Raw genomic sequence first — 26,002 nt, forward strand, 5'->3', positions numbered from 1 at the left:
TCCTCGTTGTACATTAGTAAAATCAAGATAGAAATTTTGAGCTGAGTCCACACAAGGCTACCAGATTAATAATAGCTGACAAATGATTCGAGAATATGTCACGAAATAATTGGGCAGATTAACTCATTTATGGCATAGAGATGTTATTTGCTCAATCTGAACTATTTTGAAACAAGACATAGAAGTCAATGTCATGTAGATTTGATGACAAATGTCAACGCGTTGTGTGTCGAGAGGTCAAAGATGGGAGACATTTTTTTTATTTTTAAATATAGACCGTTGAAAGCTCCCCTTCTTTGTTGCTCTTCCCTTTTTTCTTTTTTTCTTTTTTTAATATTTTCCACTACACCGCCGTTTCCTCTCGGCCCCCCCCCCCCTCTCTTTTCTTTCTCCTGGCCAAGAAAAAGAGAGGGGAATAGAGAGCCGCCCTTTTGTTCCGATCTCTGTTTGTACCGGAAAACTAGAAGAAAAAGTCGGTTCTCATGGCTTCCATGAGATCCTCTTCTTCCCTCCTTGTTCTCTTCTTTGTTCTCTCTGTTTATAGCCGCCAAGCTTCTGGGGCTGGGTTTCTTAAGGTGCAAAACAAATTCGCCGGACGGAACCGGACCATCGCTGATCTCGGGGCTCACGACAGCCGCCGACGCGGTCGGATCCTTGCCGCCATTGACCTACCCCTCGGTGGGCTCGGCCTCCCCACAGACACCGGGTAATGCTCTCGCAGTTTAGAAATCGTAAACTAGTTTTTGTTTTTTGTTTTTTTTTTAATTATTTTTGTTACCTTTTGGATTATGATTTTGGCTATTTTAGTTAATTGGGGTGTTTGAATGGGAAAATAGGCTGTACTATGCTCAGATTGGGATTGGAACGCCTTCCAAGAAATATTATGTGCAGGTCGACACGGGAAGCGACATCCTTTGGGTGAATTGCATCTCCTGCGTGCGTTGCCCTAAAAAGAGTGACCTTGGGGTATCCTTCCTTTAGATGAGTTTATTTTACGCTTTCTTGTCTCTTTTCTTATTGATGTATTGAGAATTGGATGTTTGATGCAGATACAACTGACGCTCTATGATCCAAAAGGGTCCCAAAGCGGAAACTTAGTGTCGTGCAAAGAGAACTTTTGCGCGTCGGCAAACGGGGGAGAGATCCCAGGGTGCCTGGGGAATATCCCATGCCAATACAGTGTGATGTATGGTGATGGGAGCTCGACTGCTGGGTATTTTGTGACGGATTTCTTGCAGTATGAGCAAGTAACTGGTCATCACCAAACGAAACAAGCCAATGCAAGTGTTACGTTTGGGTGAGTTGTATGCTTCATAAGTCAAAATAGAAGCTTCTAAACTTATTTTAGAGTTGGTAACAACAACTAAAAGTCATGCTTGATTATAATGCAAAATATTTATAATCTGCATCTTTGTGATTTCTTGTATCCTCTTGAATCCATTATGTTAATGGTAACTGCTATTTTTAGGTGCGGACATGGAGATTTTGAGCATGTGCCACTATGCGCGTTCTTTTCTTCCCTGATGTAGTTTTGTCTTGTTTCAGGTGTGGTGCTCAACAGGCTGGGGATCTAGGTTCATCCAGTGAAGCACTTGATGGGATCCTTGGTTTTGGCCAGTCAAACTCATCCATGTTATCACAGCTGGCTTCTGCAGGAAAAGTTAGTAAGGTGTTTTCTCATTGCTTAGATACTATAAATGGAGGTGGAATTTTTGCTATAGGTAGAGTGGTGCAGCCAAAAGTGAAGACAACACCATTGGTACCTAATCAGTAAGTTATGCTATCCAAGAGAAGCTATTAAGCTGAATTTTTGTTTTGTTTTTAATCTCTAGTTGTTATTTTGATTTGATTACGGGATTTTGAATAAGCATAATCCGATTGATAGTGCATGACTCAGATTATAGGAGTTCAATGAGCATTATATTGACCATAAGTTCTAGGATGTGCAATATATATATACATTATATGGCCACCGTGTTGCAATGTTATCTCATTTTTTTCCTTTTATCCTGCCGCTTCATTTACTATATGATTTTTATATTGCTATTTTCTTCCAATCTGATTTTTGGCTCATCTTTGATCCCTTTAATCTTCCTCTTGTTGGTCATTCAATCCCATATTTTCTTTTCTATTTATGATTATACTTTTGGATGATAATGTCAACTTAGAAGTTTTGCACTTGAGAGTTGACACCACTTTCTAAAGCGTTAAATTTAATTGAAAGATGAGTAGAAGTTATGATACCATTGCTGTACTTTTTAAATTGTAGAAAGCTTATTGGAAGGTCTATGGGTTTTGGTCCATTTTAATTTAAATTTACCATAGGATACTAGCATAGCCAATGAAGAAATTTGTGACCACCGTCACAAAAGTAGCAAAGAGAAAAGAAAAGATACGAAGTAAAATGGAAATAACAATCAATTTTGTAAAAAATGCGTGTTCTCCATTATACGCCACTTCTTAAATAGAGAATAATCCTAAGCAAATAGAATTCCTAAAACGACTAGGATTCCAATCACGATAGTGATACGATCTCCCCTTAGGCTAAGGTTCGATCTCTTTCAATTCTCTGATCTGGACTGGATTTGGCACGGAACTTTGAAATAAGATCCTGAAAGATGCCGCTGTCGGATCGACGTGAAATTTTGGTATGTTGTAGCCCCAGAAAAGAGCTTTCCAACAAATCTAGTTTCAGGCGAATCGGATGTGGGGATCTCGAGATATCGTCTGATTAGTGGACGAAGGTCAGGGTGGTCTGTTTAGGATTCATGGATGGAGGCACGTGATCCTAGGTGATGGTGGTTGGTGGAGGACCAGTGTTAGTGGGGTGGCACCGGTGAAAAGTGGTGGTGGAATGGTTATGGTCGATGGAAGGGTTAGGGCAAGTGTTGGATAGATTGGAAGAAGGGGGAGGAGATGACCACCCCTAAGGGACTAGGGTGATTGGCTGGTCGAGGGAGGTTAGAAGCGGCGTCGTCGGGGATTGAGAGAATGGGAGCGAAGAAGACGAAAGAGGTAAGCCAAAACTCAATTATTCAATAATCAATAATGACCTCTGGTTGTCATCCACATCCTTTTAGAGGCTAACCAACAACTCAAAATTAACCCTAAACAATACAATTTTGCCGACCGCGTTCGAACGCTCCTGACCGCGTTCGAACGCACCGAGTTTGTTCTTCTCTAGAATTGCGAATGTGATGCAGGCATTTGAACGCGCCTGTTTCTCACTTCTCTGGATTTGCAAACGCGATGCAGGCGTTCACAATGCGTTCGAACGGGGCGTTCGAACGCACAATGCACACTCTTCACCCACGTTCACAATCCCGTTCACAACCGCGTTCGAACTCACTTCACCCGCGTTTGAACGCGACTTATAGAAAACTTATTTTCATGGAAATTAAACATTAAAATAAGAAACAAAGACACTCTTAAAGTGACTCCACTCTCGAGACGACGTCGATGAAGTCCGAATCGTATCAGATAAAAAACTAACAATTATTAGGAAACTAAAAATTAGGAAAGACACTTGAAATAGGAAACCTTTAGAGATTAGGAATCTTATGAGATATAGGAAACCTTTGAGATAAGGAATTCTATGAGGATTAGGAAACATTTAAGAATAGGATTCATATGAGCAAGGATTGTTGGATGTAACTAGTATGCCACTCATCACTATGCATGCTGGGTGGTACATGTTGTGACGGAGAGAAAGAGAGGGGGTAGGGTTAGATAAGCCAATTGGCCTGGTCGAACAAATCGTGCAACTCAGCATGTCTCATTCTAATAAGGTTTTGTGGTGGTTCTTAAGTCGTTCACTTATATTTTAACTTCTCTTGCTTGGGGTTCATAGAATGATAACTTTTATATGTTTTACCATCTTATGCTATAATAGTTCTAAATATGCTTTGATATAAAATGCTAATCATCTTGATCACTAAATTTTCATGTGCAGTGTTTTTTACTAAGCTCTAGCATATAAATGTACTTAATTTTCTTTTGGGTCACATACCATATCATATCCTTTTCGTATATTTTGATTAATTTATATATGATAAATGTTTTTCTTTGTTAGGCTACATTATAATGTCAATCTGAAAAAGATAGAGGTTGGAGGCACTTTTCTGCGACTTCCAACTGATCTTTTTGAAACTGGAGATAGAAAAGGAACAATTATTGATAGTGGTACAACATTGTCTTATCTTCCGGATGAGGCATATACAAAACTATATGATGCAGTATGACATCTTTCTGTTCATTAGTCATTTAAAGATTTTTTTTTCCAGTTTCTAATATTGAGTTTTCTGAATACTTTAGGTATTTGCTAACCATCAAGGTTTGAGCTTCCATACCGTTCAAGACTTTTTATGTTTCCAATATCCTGGAAGGTATGTATCTCTTTACAAAATTGAACATGTATATAAGAAAAGGATTAATGAAAATTTCGGAATTTCTGGCAGTTAAAATAGGAAAGCACCTTTTTGTTAGATTTGTTTTAAGATGGAATAGAATATGGGGCATTAACATTATACTCTTTGAATTTAGTAAGGGGACCTCAATCTAGTCAGTTCTTTTCTTTGTCTGTTAAGAGTATGAACATCTAATGAGAGCTGTACAGTTTGATCATGTACATATTGACGTATTTATTTATTTTTTATTTAGCTACGTTGTAAGTTTGTAACTAGTAGGTTATTTTTCTTTAATTTATTTTTAGTCTTATTTGTTTCTTGGAGTATGCATGTATCACATTATTTACTTGTTTTCAGGAGTTGCCATATTTTCACCATAGATAGGTTACAGGTACCATGTCTTTGATTTGTATTGATACTTCATATTTAATCAGCTATGTCTTTCCTCTAGCTCTACATCTTGGTCATGCATGACTAGCTTCCATTAATTTAATTTGATACATTTTTCTTACCTATTTGGAACTTTTCTTTTTCCCTTTTATTATCTTTATAGATCAGTGTCATTTTTCTCCTGTTGATTTTAAGCTAAGGTGCCAGGAAAGTGAAGCCAGTCCAAAGATTCATCACTTTTTTTTGATGAGACTATAAGCATTCATTGTACAATAATTGTGCTCTTTTGGAGATTGAAATAGATAGTTAGTAACGCTCCTTTTTTTTTCTTCTCTTGGATACTGGAATATAAAGTGGATTTTGTTACTTTCGTGGTAGTGTTTAGTTCTGGAATTTGTCTGCTAGGTTAGAGGGGTGAGGCTGTGTAAGGCAAGGTTCAAAGTTTTGGTTTCAGACCCGAAAAAGTAAAACATCTCGGATTTTCAGTCAGTATCAACTTTCCAGATTGGTGTTTTGGTCTTTTATGTTTAGATTAATTTTTTAATGACAAAATAAAAAAAGTCCTAGAAATTAAAAAAGAAGAAGCAAATGGTCAAAAAAGTTATGAAAAAGAAATCCTAAACAATTCCAGAAATTGGGTTGTTTTCTATAAGTACATAATCTATGGTACATCAAGATCACAACATAGTCAATTAGTTGAAATAAAGATGAAATCAGAGGTCGGGCCACTTATGCTATGCTGTGGAATACTGGAAAAGATGAGTGAAGGGGGGTAATGGCAGACTAGGAAAAACCAACAAAAGAGAGGAGAGGAAAAGAAAACAGAAAGTTACCTTGATAGTCAACTTCATCGGAGATCTGCATGGTTGGAGAGGGGAAGATGATAGTCATAGGAGGTTGTTACCACCGAGATTGCTCGAGTTTTTTTTAGGTTGGAGAGAGGAGAGAGGTTCACGGTTGTGTGACAGAGAGATCATTGCCATTGAGGGCATCTAGAGAGATGTGAATTTAATCTAATGGGGGTTGGGTGGGGGAGAATAGAGATGGGTCCACATGTGGTATTGATAAAATCACGGGGTTGACGGGATGTGTATTACAATGACATTAGGGTTTTGACTTGTTTTGGTTGATCCGAAACCATCCTCCATTTCAACTGAGAATTATAGTCGCATGCTGAAACATATGTAATTAGTTGTTTTAGCTATATTTTTAAATCGCCTATGGTCGAAACCAAAACATTTTGAGCAACTTTTTAAAACTTGCATGGTGTACACTGTACAGCTCCCTCCTAGAGCCCTTACTGACTTGAGCCTTTTGCATGGTGTACACTGTACAGCTATATTTTTAAATAGCCTGTGTGTCGTTCGGCACAGCCCCGTGCCAGTCATTGTGCCATATGAAGCTATTTTTAATTTTTTTTTATTTTCATCAGTCATTATCAAATCAACTGATCAATTGATTATTTAGAAGGCTTAGATAAAATTAATGATAATGAGACTAGAAATGGTAATGATGATGATGATGATGGTGATAGTGATAATAACGAAACTCAGTTTGATGGCAGTGATAATAGAGATGAGACATACGTCCCTGTTACACAACATTTTCAGAGAGGTATTATTTTTACAGAGAACTTGAGTTTGTAGTTAGTTGGACATTAAGAGGGGTGTACCTATAGGATGGTATAAGTTCATCATAATTACCATCATATCAATCATATCCACCAGAGCTAGAACACCATTATTATACTTTATATCTACCATTTACATATGCTTATGGTGTGTCTGTGCCGGTGCCGGTGCCGTTCATTCTCGTGCATGTTCAATATTAATATCATATCATATCATAGGAGAATTATAGAATTTCTATTTGTATGAAAGTTATGTGAAATGTTACAATGAGCAATACTATCAGTGAATGAGTTTTAAAAAATATTGGCAGTATTTAATGCAACATTATCGTATTATTCTTATGCCGACAAATAAAGTATTTGTTCTCTTCGTCATTTTATGTTTAGCTAGATATTGATTTTTATTATTAAACTATTATCGATTAATATTATGTGTTCAATTATATTATGTAGTATTCAATCATTAATATTAGTTTTAATGAATGTCTTCAATCAAAGTATGTGTTAAATAATATTTATATTTAACTATTACTTTTTCTTTAATAAATATGTCATTTACAAAAATAATCTAAAGATAAAACATTATAATATAGGTTTTAAACTTTTAATATATATATTTCACCTAAAAATTAAAAATTGACATATCGAAGACCGAAAAACATCTTTAAATATCCTAAAAAGTTTATTAAAAATATTTTAAATACGTGCCAAATCGGCACGTGCCACTAGCACGGCCATCGTTGCTTTCTACAATACTTCGTTCAACTTCAGAATGAGCAAATGCATTCTATTGTTTCAACTCATCATAGTCACTTTCTCTCTGTATTATCCTGAATCATCAACCTAGGAATCCTTTCCAGACTTGATGTGATGGCTCTTTTCTTTTTGAATAAAGATGTGATGGGTGTTGAGACCCATAATAGGAAATCAATAATCACTGTTTATCATACTATTGGACTGGATTACATTGAATGGATGTGATGCTCTAACTTTAACATAAAAGAGAATGAGAATTAACAGGATTAGGAAAATCAGCAGTGCTATCAGATATGAGTAAAGGGTTTTATAACTGAACAATTCAATGTGTGCATATGGAGTTTTTCTTAACCTATATACTTTTTCCTGTATCAGTTTTCCATAGTGTTAATGAACTCACACACATGAACATGAGATAGTAAGGCTAATTGAGTACATGGTATTATGATGAACATGACTTGACTTTCAGTAAGATATTTCTTTGTCCTACAAAAATATTTTCCATGTTAAGAGGTACAGTTTTGTTCAAGCAAATTTTACATCCTATCTTGTTATCTTAGTCATATAGAGGTTGAACTCAAGTTAACTTCCCTGCTAACATGTAACTATTGTCTTGCAGTGTAGATGATGGATTTCCAGAAGTGGTCTTCCATTTTGAGAACTCACTTCTATTAAACGTGTATCCGCATGATTATTTCTTCCAAAATGGGGTAACCAAGTCTTCTTCTATTTTGATGAATTAGTTAAAACCGTTTCTGCTTCTATATATATAAATTATATATATTTGATATTTGTGTATTTGTGTCTCTTGTATTTAACTCTTTCTTGGCTCCATGACCTTCCTTCTCTTGATTTTTTTTTTAATTTTTTTTCTGGAAAATGAAAATTCTCCTTTTGCGTCCTTTTACTTGGTTGAAACTTATGAGTATGCAGTAATTCCTGTTTCCTTTATTCCATCATATTGTTATTTTATTAGTACTTCTAACTGCATTCTTTAACCCTTGTTTATATCTCATTGAAATAGAATTGATAAGAGTTTTCATGTTAATACTTAATAGCATCTATATATGCCAAATTGCCAATATCTTCTGTTCTCCTATAGCGAAACCTATATATCCACAATTAGCTAAAAGAAGCTATTCTGTTCCTGAATTTTTCCCTTTTATTGTGGTTCACTGAGAGATTTGAATCATTTATGTTGCATGCACGGGCTACTCTAATTCCTGTCATGCAATTCAGCAAGTCCTTGCTAAACAAATGAACTCAAATTTTATCATATAAATCTCTTATTTGAAATGTCATTTCGGGTACTTCAGATTCATCTAGGTATTGTAGGATAACAAGTTAACAATTTAACCTAAAAAACATGTTAAGTACTTGGGTTCTCTTCTTCATGTCCTCTTTCGCGTCATTCGAAATATAATTTGTTTGGGCAGGAAATAACTTACAACTTCTTTTGGTGACATTAGACACGTTAATTTCAAAGATTATTAGAAAGATGAAATGTCCGCTTTAAAAGCAAATTTTGGAATTTGGATAGCTTATTATCGTACATAGTTGTAATGTTTCTAGAGTTGCTTATGAAATTTCAGTTTTCATCTAATAGGATAGCATTTACTGCCTTGGCTTTCAAAATGGAGGAGTACAATCTAAGGATGGGAAGGATATGTTTCTTTTGGGAGGTATGAATCTTAAGCACTATCGTACTTTTTCCTACATGTGCAAATTTACTAGTTTTATGGATCTTTCGCTAATGTTTTGAAAGACGGTCACGGGTGCTGGCAGTCACCTCACTGCAGAGCACTTATGCGGAAGATATCGCAGAGTATTATAGTATTTTTAATATATAAACAATTAAAAATAATATATATGATATATAATATATACTGACATAATATATATAAATTTTTTAATAATGCACTACACCAAAATACCGAATAAGATGATCACAATTTGCAACCATAATAAGAAATTCACAACTATAACGTGTAACAGTATGGTAATATACTAATATGCTCATCAAGGATAATAGAACAATATTACAGGGTTATCAAAAATGAACATAACGATATCAAAAATGAAAATAATGAAGAGAGGTAGTGAGTTGAAATTGAAGTATAGTATGGGGGTGTAAAATAAAAGTTGTCCTCTTAGAAGATAAATAATAATAGTGAGTTGCTCCCCCCACTTGCTCTCTCCTATCCATTCAGTATCTCATTACTCACTCCCTTCTCCACACCTAACACCCTTCTCTCTAAATCTCTATTTCCTTTCACTGCCATGTTATACTCCACTTCCCAACCTCATGTTCCTCTCCCTCTCCTTTAACTACATCTACTCTTTCTCACTTCCTATTCTCTACTTCTCTATTTCTCTCTTACCTGCCTTGACCTCTCCTAGAATCTCTTCGTGGGTTGGCCGCTTGCCGCCGCTTGAGAAATAAGATAATTGATAGAGGGAGAGAGGAAACAATAGGTTTGAGGGGTTAGGGCTTAGATCGATAGAGGGGAAGCTAGTGAGAGGAGACAATAGGTTTGAGGGGTTGGGGGTTGGATCGATAGAGGGGGAGCTAGGAAGAGGAGAGGCTCGTTGTCTAGACCGGTCCAACCCGTTAGCTAAGGCGGGCCGACTTGCTCCAGCGCTGAAGTGGGCTCCCTGGCCCGCTCGGCGAAATGGCGGCCCACCCGGCTTCTGCCGGCTGCTTACTTGCAATGCAGGCCACCTGAAGCACCTTTCGTAACACTTAGTTGTTATATTGTTTTGATCCAGCAAAATCAATGATGAAGTTTTTGTGCATCAATTTGATTGTGACTGATTAATTTTAGCTAATTGATTATCGTATCTATTGATAAATCTAGCTAGACACATTTTGTAGAAAATATGGGTTGTTTTTGCTGACACTCAAGGATGCAGGAATAATTTGCTCAGCTTGAAAGGGCCATCAAATCCGTGACTGTTATATATCTTCATTGCTTCTTGCCAAATGAAAAAGATAGTTGCTCTTTTCCACTCAAGATAAATTTTCCTTCATGAGTGCCACAAATTTCATTATAGCTTCAGATCTAGTTTAATTAGAAAATCAAGCTGTAACTATAACTTCATAATGAGTTAAGATTTTAAAAAACAAATTGTATTTAGGACAAAGTGACGGGAGAGAGAAATTAGATGGTATGGATCTATGGAAATATTAACAGGACAAAACAAGGAGAGTTCTTATAAGCAACATAGAAAGTTACAGAAAGAGTCAAAGAGATGATGTCAACTGCAGCATGAAAAAAAATAGTAGGATAGAACATTCGAAAAGCTTGTTAGGATTTTGGAGTAAGTTCACTAATGAAATTTATAGTCAAGAAAGAGTCTAGAAAGTTATATTGAGCAAGGATTTATGTGATGCTAGTACACTACGTGACGGCGCCTATTGGCACAATACTTGCCAGGTGGCACGGGGTTGTGCCGACATAGGATTTTAGGCATAGCATGACATGTCCTGTGTAATGCCACACCATGTTGGGTCTTCAGTTGTGCTGAAACCTCGTCAGCATGCCTAAGTGATGAGTAGCATGGACTGTACCCCTGTGCCCGAGGAATAAATCCATGAGGCTGAGTAGTGAGGACTTCAATTGTTAGTAATATATCTGAAACCTCTAAATTGTATTGGGCTGGTCCTTTTGATCATTCACTCATCATCGTGCAACTATCGAATAAGTATAACCAGTCAGCCAGGTATATAAGGTGTAAGTGTTGTCATTTGCAAGTTAAGTGCCATCATTATTTCTGGATATGATGCTGTCATATTGAATAGAAAAAAAAACACAAGGTACCATTGATCTTTTAGTTATTGGTGTTTTCTGCTTTAGCCAATGTCATCTGAGTTTTAGCTTACACAGTTTCGGATTGCACTCGGTTGATTTTCCATGTAAAGGTAAACAATTACAGTTATAGATTATCTTTGAAGCAACCTAGAAAAGAGTAAGTTATAAGTCCTTACAATATATAAAATTTAACAAATATTGTACTACTTTCTGTAAAGTTTCTCAAGTTTAATGCTGATATAAAGATGTCTATTTGCATAGATCTGTACATATTTAAGATACCAAGAGCCTTGAGTGTATTCAGAATGTTTCATGTTGCCTGGTTATACAATTGGTGTGTGCCTTTATTTAATTTCAGGAATTTTGAATTATGAATACCTGCTTGATTGGGTTTTTTGCATCTTAATTACACTTTTTCTATTGGCATTGTTGTTCGCAAATATTGGATTGGCAACTTTATGTGAAAATTGTTTAAACTACCATATTTACCTCTCAGTTGTCTGTCTCTCTCTCTCTCTCTCTCTCTCTCTCTCTCTCTCTCTCTCTCTCTCTCTCTCTCTCTCTCCCTCTCCCATCTCCACTATTATTACAGACACTACTACCTTCACTACCATCCAATGTTTTGAAAGGCGGTTGCAGGTGGCGGGCGGTCACCCCACCGCCTAGCGCCAAGGCGGAAGGCGGGTGACAAGGCGGTCTAATATTTTTATATTAACAAAAAATTATATATAATATATCTATAATTTTTAATACTAATTTAATATATATAAAATTTGTAATGATGCGCTATGCCACAATATCAAATAACATAATCACAATTCACAATTCACAACTATAACAAGTTCACAAATATCACAACTAAATATCCAAAATAAATAACATGATCAAAGATTAAAATTTATCAAATTCATAACAAGTTCCCAAGAATCACAAGTTCACAACCAAATATCTAAAACAAATAACATGATCAAAGATTCAAAATTGTCAAATTCATAACAAATTCACAATTATCACATCCAAATATGAAATATCTAAGTATCTAACAAGTTCATAATCATCATAAAAATCACATTCATAATAAGTTCACATCATCACAAGAATCACATTCATAATAAGTTCACATTCAAAATTAAAATTCTAGTCTTCACATTCTTCAAGTGGAGCTTCATTTGCCAATAAATTATTATCTGAATCATCATCAAGCTCTAGCTCAACATCATCATCATCCTTTGTTTCCTCATCTGACTGGATCAATTGCTCATCAAGAGAAGTGGAAAGAGTGCTACTAGTAGTAGCTTGAGCAACTCTAGCATTTCTCTTTGATGATAAAAATTCTTCCGCACCTGATGCTTCTGTCACCATCTCCTAAGTTAACCCTTCACCTGGGAAGATCTCTTGCTCTTGAGGATTATTATCCAACCAATCAAATACATTATTTCTCTCTTTTGAAGCCACAAGATCCTTCTCTTTTGCTATCTTTCGATCTTTCATCCTTGCATTAGATTGTACATAGACAAGATCATTCAATCTCTTCACTTCCAATCTATTTCTTTTCTTTGAATGAATCTGAAAATAAAGACTAAGTTAATATGAGTCGATTATAATTTAGAATTGACAACTTAATCAATACTATGATATATTATCCATTCAAATGAGCTCCAATTTCTTTCACACCCGGATGAGCTACATGTCAAATTAAGAATCTGAACTGCCATGTTTTTCAGGTGAAGGATGCTAGCTCCATATACACTCCACCAATGAGCTAATAACTATACAAATTATAAAGTAACTTAGTAACATATTAACATACAAATTAGAAAGACATATTTTATTACATACGTTAAACTATTAAATATACCTAGGTTGAATTCATCTTTATTAACTTCTCTTGCCAATCTTGCTAGTGGTCTCCCAAAAATTCCAATAGCATCCTTATATGCATTCATCTCCACATTTGTAATGTGCACTTGAATCAACAGATTTGGATAGAAGTTTTCAATACAACTAAGAACACCCTCCATTACATTTACATCACTCTTTATTTTATTACAATCTCTATAAAAAATAGTATAAATTTAAATAATATGCAGCAACATGGAGATGTGTATCAAGCTTTCCATTTATGTAGTGATCAATTGCATCGAGGAAAGGCTGGGAAGAAGTCTTATTATTATTGAAAATATTTTTAATTTCCTTAACATCTTTCAACCTACCATATATAAATCCCATTGGTGGCTTTCTTTCACCATCAACAACTCGAAGTAACTTCACCAAGGGAGTGAAAATTTTAACTGCTAATGACATTTGCCTCCAAAATTGATTATTGAGAATAGTAGAGTAAGCTCTCTTACCCTTAGCAGTTTTTGACCATTTGCATGTTGAATATTTATCAGAAGTAAATATAAGCTTTAATTTTTCTTTCTTCTCCAAAAGGCTCTGTAATGTGAGAAAAGAAGTGGCAAATCTTATAACTTCGGGTCTCACGATCTCTCTTTTCTGTGTGAATTGGCGTATCATACTTAATGTCTTATGATGTCCATAAATAAATACCGTGACTTCCCTCCCACGTTCAATTGCACCTTTAATCTTTCATTCTTTGGATATCCTCTCCAACATTAAATCTATACAATGGGCGGCACAAGATGTTCAGTATATGCGGGGATATTTATTTTTTAGCAACCGTGCAGCTGCTAAATTAGTAGCAGCATTATCAGTCACAATTTGGAGAACATTCTTCTCTCCCACTTCTTTGATACCATCAACAACAATATTATAGATGTATTCACTTGTATGTGAGTCTTTAGAGCAATCAACAGAACGCAAAAAACTAACTCCCAACTCACAACTAACACATAAATTCATAATGCTTCTTCCTTTCTGATTTGTCCAAACGTCAGTCAAAATTGAGCAACCATTTTTTCTCTATGCAACTCTATGATTCTCCAAATCATCATTTATTTTAGCCATTTGTTTTTTCAAAAGTGGCTCACGCAATTCATGCATAGATGCTGGCTTATACCCTGGGCCATACTGACCAACTGCTTCCATCAATATATGAAATGATTTATCATTGATAGCATTAAAAGAGATGCCACATTTGTAAACCCAGTGAGCTAAGTAGTTGTTCACTTTATCTCTTTCTTCTTTTGCAAAGAAATCTTTTATGTTCGTTTGTACTACCATCTTTCCCCGCTCTCTAACTGCAACTTCTGGATCAATAGAGGTGAATTTATCCATAGGGCCTCTACTCCTTGGCCTTTTACTGCCAACATTTGAAATTTCTAAATCTTTATTCTCTCTATATATATTTACTTCTGTCCTTAATTCTGCTGCCTATCTTGATTTCTCTTTCCTTTTCTTTTGATTCTCCTGTAGATGATCCTTGATAATTTTTTTGGCCTCATCACTAGCTTTTGGACAAGGGCAACATCACCTCTAATTTGAGTAGTATGCTTTTTAAATCTACTAATTCGTCTCTTAGTGACCTTCCTATAGAATTTACATTTCATTGTGTTGGCATCATTTTTATTAGGAAGGTATCCATATTTCCATCCTGGATCATTAGAGCCAATAGACACAAAATATTCAGATGATGTAGACCCAGCCACAGACACTGTTTGAGAGGAACTAGTTACTATATCTGATTAGTTTTACTCTATATATAAAATTGAGGTCATTGGGTAATTCACAAATTAATTAGCATATGAGATTAACAAAATAACTAGCAATCTAGCATATCAGATTAACAAAGTTACAAACTAACTACTTAACTAGCATATCAGATTGTTAATAGTAAAAAAAAAAATACTAATGGCAGAAGTATTTCTAATTAGCAATTGATTCTTCTAGGCTGCATAACAATTAACAAATTAACAATAATTAGTTAAGTACTAATTAAGCAATTAGAAAACCAAAAGTCCAAAACTAACGGTGATAGTCAAAGAAATCTACATTTAAATTACTACTTACAGTAATTAGTTTTCTAATTACTAATAACTAATCAGAAATTCAGAATTTAGAAAACTAATCACTGTAAATAATATTTATTATTTAATAATTACAGTGAAGCAGTTAAGCAGTTAATTAGTGAAACTGTGAAAAAAAATTAAAAACTCAAGAAAACTAAAGCAGTTAAGCAGTATTGCAGTAATTAAATGTTAAACTGTTAAATGTTAATTAATCAAACCCTTTCACTGCTACAGTGAATCAGTAATTAAGCATTTAATTGTTAATTACAGATTTACTGTAGCAGTGAAGAAAATAGAAAGCAAAGCTGGCGGTGAAAGAAAGAAAGAGAAGGAGAAAGGGAAGAAGAAGAAGAATCATCTAAAGGGAAGCAAAGCCGGCGGGGGAAGGATCAACAAAGTTACAAACCTTAGTTGCCGTCTTGCCGGTTGCCGCTTGGAGCTGTGAAGGGGAAGGCCGTGCTCGCCGCTCGGTGAAGGGAATGGCTGCGCTTGGCTGGTCGTTTGCCAGTGCCGCTTGGAGCCTCGACGAGACCGAGAGTGAGGAGAGAATGGTGGGATTTTTAGGGCTCGGAGAGATTGAGAGAGAAGGCTTCAGTGAGATCGAGAGAGGAGAACGATGGGTTAGTTTTTTAAATGGTTAACGGGTTAGCCTCAAGATCTGACCCGATATCAATTTAAACTCAAAACCATTGGGCTCTCCCGCAAAATGATTTAGCAGGTTGCCTGGCTCGTTACACGCCTTGGCAAACCGCCACGCGATTTGGCGACCTGACAAGAAGGCCTAGGCGGCCTGGCCGCCAAGCCAAGGCCACCTGGGCTGTTTGCGGGGCGGCCGCCTTGATCGCTATTTAAAACATTGCTACCATCAACACCACCTCCTACCATCCACTATTGTTGCTGCCAGTAGCAAGCAACACTGCTTTTATCTTTGCCGACAACACTAATGATCATCACAATGGCCACCACCATCCCACCACCCCATCATCATGATCACCATCTTTACGACCACCATAACCATCACGTCAACCCACCAAAATAACTCATCACCACCACCCCACCATTACCTTTATCACCACCATCTTCACCACCACTGGGGGCACCACGTCAATCCACCATCATGACAATAACTTGCCACGATCTCCACAACCATTAATCATTGGGGCCATCACGTCAATCCACCATCGTGGCAATAACTCACCACCACCATCATTTCAACATGACCAGCACCTTCACCACTAGCACCCACCCCTACTAATATTACCCTTTTCCCTACCAACACAACTACTTTACTGCCACTTCCACCACCTAATTTAATTGTTACCCCATCATTATTATCACCTTCACCACTATCCATATCTTCACAACTACCATAGCCCCACCACTATTTTCACCATCACTACCACATCTTCACCACTACGACACCACAACCACCACCTTTGCACCACCGAACCACTACTGGGAGATGTGTCTATGTTGGACATGTGTCGGGCACGGGCACGTATCGGACGTGTCGGACACGGGTTCAGAGTATCCGTAATTAAAAAAAAGGAGACACGTGCGGGACATTGCTGGGACACAGGCGGAAAATTGGTTAATCTTTAACGGGTCGGGTTGGGTCAATTTTTGTTAGCCAGGATCCAAAACCTGAACCCAAAACTAACTCTCCCAACCTTGCCACCTCCCAAACCTAAATCTCTTTTAGCCCCAAATCCCTCTCAGTCGAAGACAATAGTGCGTGATGGCGAGCGGCTGTGTGACATTGAGCGGTTGTGCGACGGCGAGGTTATCTCTATCTCTCTCTCTTGCTCCCCCCGCAAGCAGCTTTTCTGCTATGCTCTCTCTCCCTCCCTCCCCACAAGTAGCTTCTCTCTCTCACTCTCTCTCTCTTTGCCTCTCTGCTCTCCTTTAAAGCCTTTCATAGTTTCATTTTTCCTTTTCTTTTTGATACTGATAGGGCATTAGGGCTTAAATTTAAATATTTGCTATTTATATTAATTCTAATTAGTGTGATAAACTAATTTTGTTAAATTATATCTGTTCTTAAATTATATTAAAGCCTCTCTGCTCTGTTAAATTAAAGCTTGATGTATACTTCTTAGATTATATTAAAGCCTCCCTGCTCTGTTAAATTAAAGCTTGATGTATACTTCGTAGTAGTTTGAATGATACTTCTTCTTTCTTATAGTTTGATGTATGTGTATTTAACACTATTGGATTGTAAACTTTTACTTTAGATGTATCAATAATATATATATAATGTATATGTATTTAACACTATTAGATTGCAAACTTTTACTTTAGATGTATCAATAATATATATATATATATATTTTGCCGTGTCCTATGCTGTGTTTGTGTCCTATATTTTCAAAATTTATTATGTCGCCGTGTCCGTCTCATGTCTGTGTCCCGTGTCTGTGCTTCATTGGCAATGACTAGGTGGTGGTGATGGGATGACGAGGGTGATGAGAATTGTGGAGGTACTGATAGAGTGGTGGTGATGGTAGTTGTGAAGTTAGTAATAATGGTGAGGGTATGGTAATAGTGAAGGTGGTGACAGTGGTGAAGGTGAAAGAGTAGTGGGATAGTGATGAAGATAGTGATGGTCGTGATGAAGGTGGTGGTACTGGTAAATGTGGGAATGGGGGCATGGCCTTGTTGTGGTAGGTTGCTTAAGGTGGTGGTGATGATGTGAGAAGAAAATGAGAAAGGAGGTAGATAAGGTGATGGTCGTGGTAGTGGCATGGTGGGTTTAGGGGTGTAAACTAGCCGAGCCTGAGTGAGCCGGCTCTGGCTCAGGCTTGGCTCGAAAGTGATTTCGAGCCTCATAATTTTGCTTAGGCTCGGCTCAGCTTGGGCCTAACTGAACCCGAGCAAAGCTCGGTCTTGATTAGAGGATGAGGCGGTGGTGGCGTGGGCGGTGGTGGCATGGACGGCGGCTTGCCGAAGGAGTCGAAGACGGATGGAGGAGGAGGCGACAATGAGGAGATGGTGAATGAAGGAGGAGGAGGAAGTTGACGGAGTGGATGAGGAGGAGGAAGCCGACAGAGAGGAGGGCGTGGCGCCATGGTGGTGGCTTGCTAATGGAGGCCGACGGAGAGGGAGGAGGTGGCGACGCGTGGGGTGAGGCTATGAGTGGTGATCAGGTGGATGAGGGTGAGGGTGAGAGTGAGAGTGAGAGTAAGAGTGAGAGTGAAGGTGAGGGTGGAGTGGGTGAGGGAATTGAGGATGGGGAAGGTGGCGTGATGGGGGAGGGTGAAGTGATGGGTGAGGGTGGGGTAGGTAAGGGTGGGTGAGTGTGGTTGAGGGTGGGTGAGGGTGATGAATATTGAATGGGTTACGGGTGAGGGTGAGGTTGGGTTAGTGAGGGACACGTGGCAATATTTCTTTATGCCACGTGTCCATAGTTATAATTAATCAGGCTATCGAGCCTATCGAGCCGAGCCTGAGTGAGCCGGCTTCTGCTCAGGCTCGGCTCGGTTGTAATTTTGAGCCTGATACGATGGCTGGGGCTCAGCTCAGCTTTGACCGAGTTGAGCCGGACTCGAGCTTCACCCGAGCCAAGCCCGAGCCGCTCGTCAAGCCTGACAGCCCTATGTGGGTTTGTGATAGTGGTTGTGGTGATGGTGAAGATGATGGTCATGGTGGTGGGTTAATAGTCGTGATTACTGATGTTGGTGAAGGTGGAGGTGGTGATAGTAGTGCCAATTGTAATGGCTGATGGTAGTGGTCAAGGATGGTTGTGCCGGTGGTGGCACGGGTGAGTGCCGAACCGTGCTGATATGTAGCTCATGTTTTTAAATCTTTCTTATTTTCATTGATCATTATCAAATATTAAATCTTTCTTATTTCCATCGATCATCATCAAATAACTTTAGTGTTATTCTTGAACCGGCAAATGAATCACCATCATCAATATGATTGAAGATTATCAACATTATTTAACGCAACATTCTCATGCCATTCTTGTGTCGGCAAATGAAGTTTTTAATCATCCCCATCATTTTATGTTCAACTAGATACTACTTTTAATTATTGTACTATTATCAATTAATGTTATGTGTTGAATATTGTTATGTGTTTAATTATATTATGGAATATTCAATCATATTATGAAATGTTTAAACATTAATATAAGTTATTCAATTATATTAAGTGTTGAATAATATTTATATTTGACTATTGCTATATCATTGATAAAATAAGTTATTCACAAAAATTATCTAAAGATAAAAGACTATAATGTAGGTTTTACCACGTATATTTAAACCAAAACTGAAGATTGAGGAACCAAAAACATCTTTAATATTCTAAATTTTTTATTAAAAATATGTCAAATGCGTGCCAGTTGGCACGAGGCTTTGGCACGGCCATCTTTGGTAGTCGTGTTGGTGAAGGTAGCAATTGGTGGTAGGAAATGAGAGAAAAAGAGGAAGAGGTAGAGAAACTGAAAGAGAAAGATGGAGGGGGTAAAAGTAGAATTTTAATTTTTTTAACGTGGATTGCCAATTTAGTTTTTAATGTCACATTGTTGCCAATTGTAAAAAGAACTGCAATTAAGTTGCAAAAAGCCGCTGCTCAGTTTCTAGCAATTGTTTACTTGAGTTGCAAGCCTTAGGATTCATCATATTCATTTTTTTAATTTAACCTTATCTTCATCCTTTGTTCTCACACTTGACTATGTCTTGCAGATTTAGTCCTTTCAAACAAGTTAGTTCTTTATGACTTGGAAAATCAAGTTATAGGTTGGACTGAATACAACTGTAAGTCTAATGTGCCTTTTATCTTGTCATATTTGTTTACAGTAATTAGCTCAAGATATTTTGTCTTATTTTCTTTGTACTTTTGCATCATTTAGTTATTCTATTGTACCGCTCTACCTGGTTTATTCTTTTTATTCTTTTTCTTTGTACTTATTTGTCTCTCCAATATCAGCTTGTTTCTTGTCATGAATAGCTGTCATCCTATTAAGAAATTATCAGCTTTATTCTAGTGATGGAAAATGTTCTTGCTCCATTTCTGTCATAATAGATATTAGGGCAAATATTATTTAAAACCCTCCTTTTGCGTTATTTTCGTTTCAACCCTTCTCCTATCTAAATTGATCATTGCTTTTTACAGTAAGTCTTTGGAAAGATCTTAAGGTTAACTTTAACGCAGCAAAATATGAGGGAATGATATCTATTTACGAATTATCTTTTGTTCTCAAAGCCTGATTCCTAGAATACCAAAATTGCTGATGGAGCACTTTAGATATTTGGTCGACAACCTTGCCTATGCTTATCGAATTCTTTTCTTGCAAGTCAATAAACAATTTTGGATCAAGTCAATAAACAACATCAATTCTCAGTTTTTATTGTTAGTTGAACTATATGTGATTTTCACTTTCATTTGCTTATCTTTTTTCCTCTACAACTTGACCTCGTCAACAATTCAAAATCATCATGCCCCTTGACAGTGTTAACAAAATCTACAAAATAATTATTATGCCTCTAATATGTCTACTACCATGATAAATATGCCCACTACGATCAGAGATTATTGCGATTCAAAGGATGAGTTAACGAGTTATTGAGGATTTGTCCACAATGGGATTAGTGTTGTGGTAGTGATGATGAGATTTATATTTTAGTTTGGGGTTCGAGAGAAAGAATTAAAGACATTAGTGATAGCAGTGGTTGGTGAGATTTATATTTAGATTTAGGGTTTGAGAGAGGGGAGAGTTAGAATGATTAGTGATGGTAGTTGTGGTGGTGAGATTTATATGTAGGGCTAGAGTTTGGAAAAAACATGAGCAAGAGGTGGAAGCAATGAAGCACAAACATGGGACACAGACACGATACGATATGGACACGACGACATGACAAATTTTAAAACAGACATGGCATAGGACACGGTGAAATAAATAAATAAATAAATAATATATAATTGATACATCTAAAGTAAAAGTTTTTCACACTATCTGCCTATCACAATATCAGTTTATCACACTAATTAGAATTAATATAAACAATAAAAGTTTAAATTTAAGCTCTATCGGTATCAAAAGAAAAATAAGGAAAAAAATGAATGGTTTTAAAAGGGGGAGAGAGTGAGAGAGAGAGAGAGAGAGAGAGAGAGAGAGAGGAGAGAGAGAGAGGAGAGAGAGAGGAGAGAACCTCGTTCGTTGCAGCCGGTCTTAAAGAAGCTGCTCAGCCACTTGTCTATTGCAGCCGTTCCTCATGCTCAATCCGTTGCGCTCGTTTGTCGTAGGCGTCCATCGAAGGTAAGGATTTAGGGCTGAGAGAGTGAGATTTCTTTTTGGGTTGGGGGTTTTGGGAATTAATTTTGGGTTTGGATTTGGGTTAACAAAAAAGCCCCAAACCCGACCTGTTAACACCAATATCAGTCCTAATGGTGTCTCACCCTTGTCCAATATTTTTCATTTTTAAAATTAAGGATACTGACACTTGTCCGACACATGTCTGACACGGAGCTTCATAGGGTGGAAGAGAACAAGAGGTTGAAGAATGGGGCATTTTGGTTGATAATGGTCATGTACTAAACATCTGACAAATTTCTGTTAGAAACCCAAATAGTGAACTGACGAAAGGGCTTATTTGATGATTTTGAGTAGTTGAGGGGGTCAAGTTGTAAAAAAAAGATGATGGGTGAAATTGAAAATCACCTATAGTTGAGGGGGCCAAAGTGTGAATTACCCCCAATAATATTGCCAATATCGAAATTTTCCGCAAACCTGTCACCTCTTTTTGGCAGTTGAAATCCAGAAAAGGACAAATGTATCAAAACTTCGGCATATGGATACCACTTGGCTGAAAGTTTTGATTTTTTGTTAGGTTTTGACCTTTTAATTCATATTACAATCTTGCAACTGAAAAGTTCGTAGGAAACAGTACCTATCATTGTTCATTCTCCATCTTATGCATGTTCCGTAAACTGTACTTTGACTTCATTAAACAAATTGTCTTTCCACTAGTTTTTTCTTTTTTCCTGTTCATTCTTTTAGTTTATCAATCCTTATTGTGACCATTCCAATTATTCCAGAGTTTCATCCAAGTCCTTAATCTGCAGTTCTACATGCATTCTTGGTCTATGCCAGCCTCAGAGAGCTGATATTAAAGATTAACTACATTTTAGTTACTGCTTCAGCTCTTAAAAGATATGACCTCTTTAGCATATGGAACTATATTTAGTGGTTTTCTTTGAGAGATACTTTTATATAAGTACTTTAACTGAGATAGCTTGGGAGATCAATATGGTTCCAAGTGTGGCCATTGAGTGCCTTGGGCACTAGGTGCTGTCGAGAAACTTGAGAAGAAAACTGGATTCTAAATTACAACCTAATTCCCCAAACATATTAGAAAAAATAAAGTTAACATCCAAGTTCCCATATTGTAATGGCTCTATGCATCCTCTGCTAAGTTTTTGATGGTATCATCAGCATTATTATTGTATCAAAGAAGCTATTATTTGTTCGACATTTATTATCCATGTTTTAAAGCATTAAAAAAAGAAAAAGCTTAATTATTTTATCAAGTTGTTGGAAAGCTGGTATCAAGATGTAAAAGGAAGGCCTTAAGCAGCACCAGCATCATAGTAGAAGAGATTCTCTGCTCACAGACAATTGTCATTTTCTTATGTCTCCACAGTATCAACCTTTTTTCTTTCAAAATCTTTTCTGGAGATGAAGCTGCAATGCTTACCCTTGTTTTTCTATGAGATCTACTATGTTTTACATAAGCTTTATCTGCAAACCCCGTGCCACCATTTTCAAACTTTCATCAAAGCAAAATTCTTCTTCTCAGAATCTATAACATTTTTTCTTTTCAATCAAATAAATTATGTAATTCTTATGTATTGATTGACCAAGCTGGGATTGATAACCTTGTACCTATCATGGCACTATTGGCATACTTTAAAAGTGTCTGTAACTAGACTATAATACCAAGTTGAGATTTGATATATATTATTGGTATGTTATCTAATAAAGTATTAGAAAAGGAGGTCCTAATTTTGAACCCTGCCAAGCTTATCTGTTTAAAATATAAAACCTTTATCCATTTAGCTCAAATACACTTCTTGAGTTTATTTAAATAACTCGAGCCCAAAATTTACATAAAACTGCCGTTCTATATTAGCTTAAGCTTTTAAAGTAATTCGTAAATTGACAGAGAGATTAATTTTAATTTACATGAACTAATTTATTCAGTCACTTTTGCTAGGTTTGTTTATTCCTTGATGTACTCTAGTAGATATAAGTAAATTTATGACAGTGTAGAATTTACCATATCTAGTGAGCTTATAATCGATAAGAACATATCACATGATCAAACATGGTGGGAATAAGTTCGTAGTTGTGTCTGCGGAACAACAGCAATCAAGGCCTACTATCTAGATCTGTCTATATGGATCCTTTTCTCCATTCTATTTAATGGATTAGTTTGCATCAAGTGCCATTATATCTTTTTGGCTAATTCCCTCTATGCACGATTTGCGAGCTAAAATTAAATTAAAACTTCCTGTAGCAATTGTCTGCAAATGTTGGTGAACATCAATTCCAGTGCCAATGTTTATCTGCTGGGAGGACATTCTCATTCTAAGCACTAAGCATCTCTACCTAGAGGTTTATTTCTTCCTAGATTAATGGCCAATGAAATACCAAAAGAGACCCTCAGCATATCTAGAAGTGGATAATCTATGTACGATCTTATCTTGAAATTTAGCATTTGGACTTATCCTGCTGCAATACAAGATACTCTTTCTTCTTTTCTTAACTTAGAAGTTTTGATTGCTATAAAGAACTCTAGATTTAAATATTTACTGTTTCATGATTAGGGACAAGAAAGTTAGCATGCGTCAATAATTTCAAATATCTCCTTGTACTTCGCGTCATCCTTCTCATGTTGTTTTTTGGCACCTTCTTTAGCTCCATCTATCACAACCTGCTTTGAAGTCATGACCGACCATGTATCACATGAATAGTTGATATATGTTCCAAACCTTAAAAAAAGATAAATCCAAGCCAAAATTTAGAATAGGAAATTTGTATGTTATAAACCAAGTGGTAGACAACTATGACCCTACAAGACATGTGCAGAAGCTACTTATTCTAAATTCAAGAAACCGGAATGCATCATAAGTAATTGTTTCCCAGTGCACAACTGCACATGTTCATTCATCCAGTTGATTATCATCTGAAAATTTTTAAAAAGAGTTCTATGAGCTAACAAGTAACAACTTAAGCTTAGTGGGTAGACTCACTCTACCCTAAGTATAATAGTAATTAAAAATGACGTTCGATGATATTATATAACATGCATGGCTGCAAATGTAATCAAAATATTTTTGGTTTTGAAACGAGGAACTAATATTTGTTACAGGAACTCCACTTGCTCTTATCTATTACTTTACATATTGATAATAAAAACATGCATTTCCCATAGTAGCAGATTTTCAGAAAGTGTACTAGGATACATCTTCACTTGTTTACTAGAGTTATTCTTTCTTCAGGAGAGCATTTTCCATTGTTGACTTGGTCTATATGATTACAGGCTCTTCAAGCATTCAGATTAAAGATGAGAAGACTGGAGCTATTTATGCTGTTGATGCTCACAATATATCATCTGCCTACAGATTTGAGTTGGGGTTGTCCGTAATGCTATTGTTACTAACGATAATGATCCTATGTATGGTCCATTGATTCTTCTTCCCCAGTGATTTAATGTTGGCGTTGCGCTCTAATATATTCATCCTATATTTTTTTGCAGTAAAATTGAAACAAAGTATGCTTGTTTCAATTTGTTTGTTTGCATTCTTTGATTCTTTGGGCAGTTTAAAGGAGCTGTAGATTCAATGTGTTATGTTATAAAGCATTATGTGCCTTTGCAATTGTTAGATCACTAATTTTCCTTTCTAAATGTTCCCTGGCTTGATAATACTAAATCACGCAATTGTTTATCATTCATGTTCAATATTCCTTAGCTGATTCAATGCCTGATTAATTTCAGTGAAGAAAAAGTGTCAGGTATGTAGGAAATTAATCAGTTCTCTGGCACAGTTGGGGAAAGCAATATGTTTAATGTGAAAATAGATCAAACTCTGCTACCCATGTGATTAGACTTGCTGCAGTTCTTACAATCTCTAAATTGATACTTTTTCTCTCTTAAATCAAGGAATTACACATAACCTCTAATTTAGAAATCTGTAGTATGCACCTTCCAATTCAGTTTTTGCAAATCAGGGCCTTTCCCATAAAATCAATTAAGCATCTTCCCTTTGTTTTTCAACTTAAGGTAACCAGGGCTTTGAGTTTAGATGATCATACAAGCAAATTTCTCACCTCACTCCCCTCTCCCCCTTTTATATATGATTTTTTGGTCAAATTGCTTGATAGGAGAGAAATTTATTTGAATAGGGTCAAAACTTGAGTTTATTTTCTATGGAGAAGTACTTTTCCTATGTAGGCAATCAGTTCCCTACTTCATCTCTTTGCTTGCTTGTAAATGAAATTCTATAGGAGGGCAGTCCATGAATCTGCTGATGAGGCTTAGTGGAATAGCAGTCAAGTATACAAAGCCTTGCTCACTTGTGGAATAAGACTTGTTGTAAAATAGTTATTGAAGAAGAAATCTAATACTAGTATAAATTATTTTATTATTTAATTTTAATAGTATAAAAAGTAATAATTATATTTGATGTGAATAAAATTGATATTAAAGTATTTGAGCATAGTGAATTTGTATTGAGAATTTGTGTACAGAGGGCTAACACTTCCCACAATTTGCTTATAGAAACTATTGCCTATCCTCACTTCAATTGCATCTTTAATAAGCTTGAATCCAAGAACTATTGGATTATGAACTAGTTTCTTTCACAACATGACTCCTGTAACCTTTGAAGATGACAAAAGCTTATTACTTCTCTACTAGAAAATGAACTCAAGTTTTGTGACTAAAATCATCAAAGAAAAGTTATCAGGTACCTTTTCTTGCTGTTTGCAGTGGGGTTAATTGGTCCACAAATGCCAGCATGAACCAATTG

The 26,002-nt window shown here is 36.4% G+C and overlaps 1 protein-coding gene across 1 annotated transcript; it reads left to right on the top strand.

Annotated features, from left to right (window-relative positions):
* The first annotated feature begins 368 nt into the window (after positions 1–368).
* LOC140772109 (aspartic proteinase 36-like) lies at positions 369–24,856 on the top strand. The gene is made up of 10 exons (XM_073114010.1): positions 369–706; positions 837–966; positions 1,050–1,297; positions 1,546–1,770; positions 4,073–4,235; positions 4,315–4,385; positions 7,802–7,892; positions 8,789–8,864; positions 19,654–19,725; positions 24,514–24,856. Exons 1-10 carry the CDS (start codon positions 483–485, stop codon positions 24,660–24,662), a joined length of 1,449 nt encoding a protein of 482 aa, XP_072970111.1. The 5' UTR covers positions 369–482; the 3' UTR covers positions 24,663–24,856.
* Positions 24,857–26,002: the final 1,146 nt, after the last annotated feature.

Source organism: Typha angustifolia, chromosome 12, assembly GCF_048772165.1.
Source record: "Typha angustifolia cultivar Huaian chromosome 12, ASM4877216v1, whole genome shotgun sequence".
Lineage (NCBI taxonomy): Eukaryota > Viridiplantae > Streptophyta > Magnoliopsida > Poales > Typhaceae > Typha > Typha angustifolia.

Bases quoted from the DNA above. Each gene is read 5' to 3' on its own strand.
- LOC140772109 (XM_073114010.1), top strand. From the start codon at position 483: ATGGCTTCCATGAGATCCTCTTCTTCCCTCCTTGTTCTCTTCTTTGTT. The intron at 1,771-4,072 runs GTAAGTTATGCT...TTTCTTTGTTAG, and splicing joins ACACCATTGGTACCTAATCA to GCTACATTATAATGTCAATC. The intron at 8,865-19,653 runs GTATGAATCTTA...TATGTCTTGCAG, and splicing joins GGATATGTTTCTTTTGGGAG to ATTTAGTCCTTTCAAACAAG.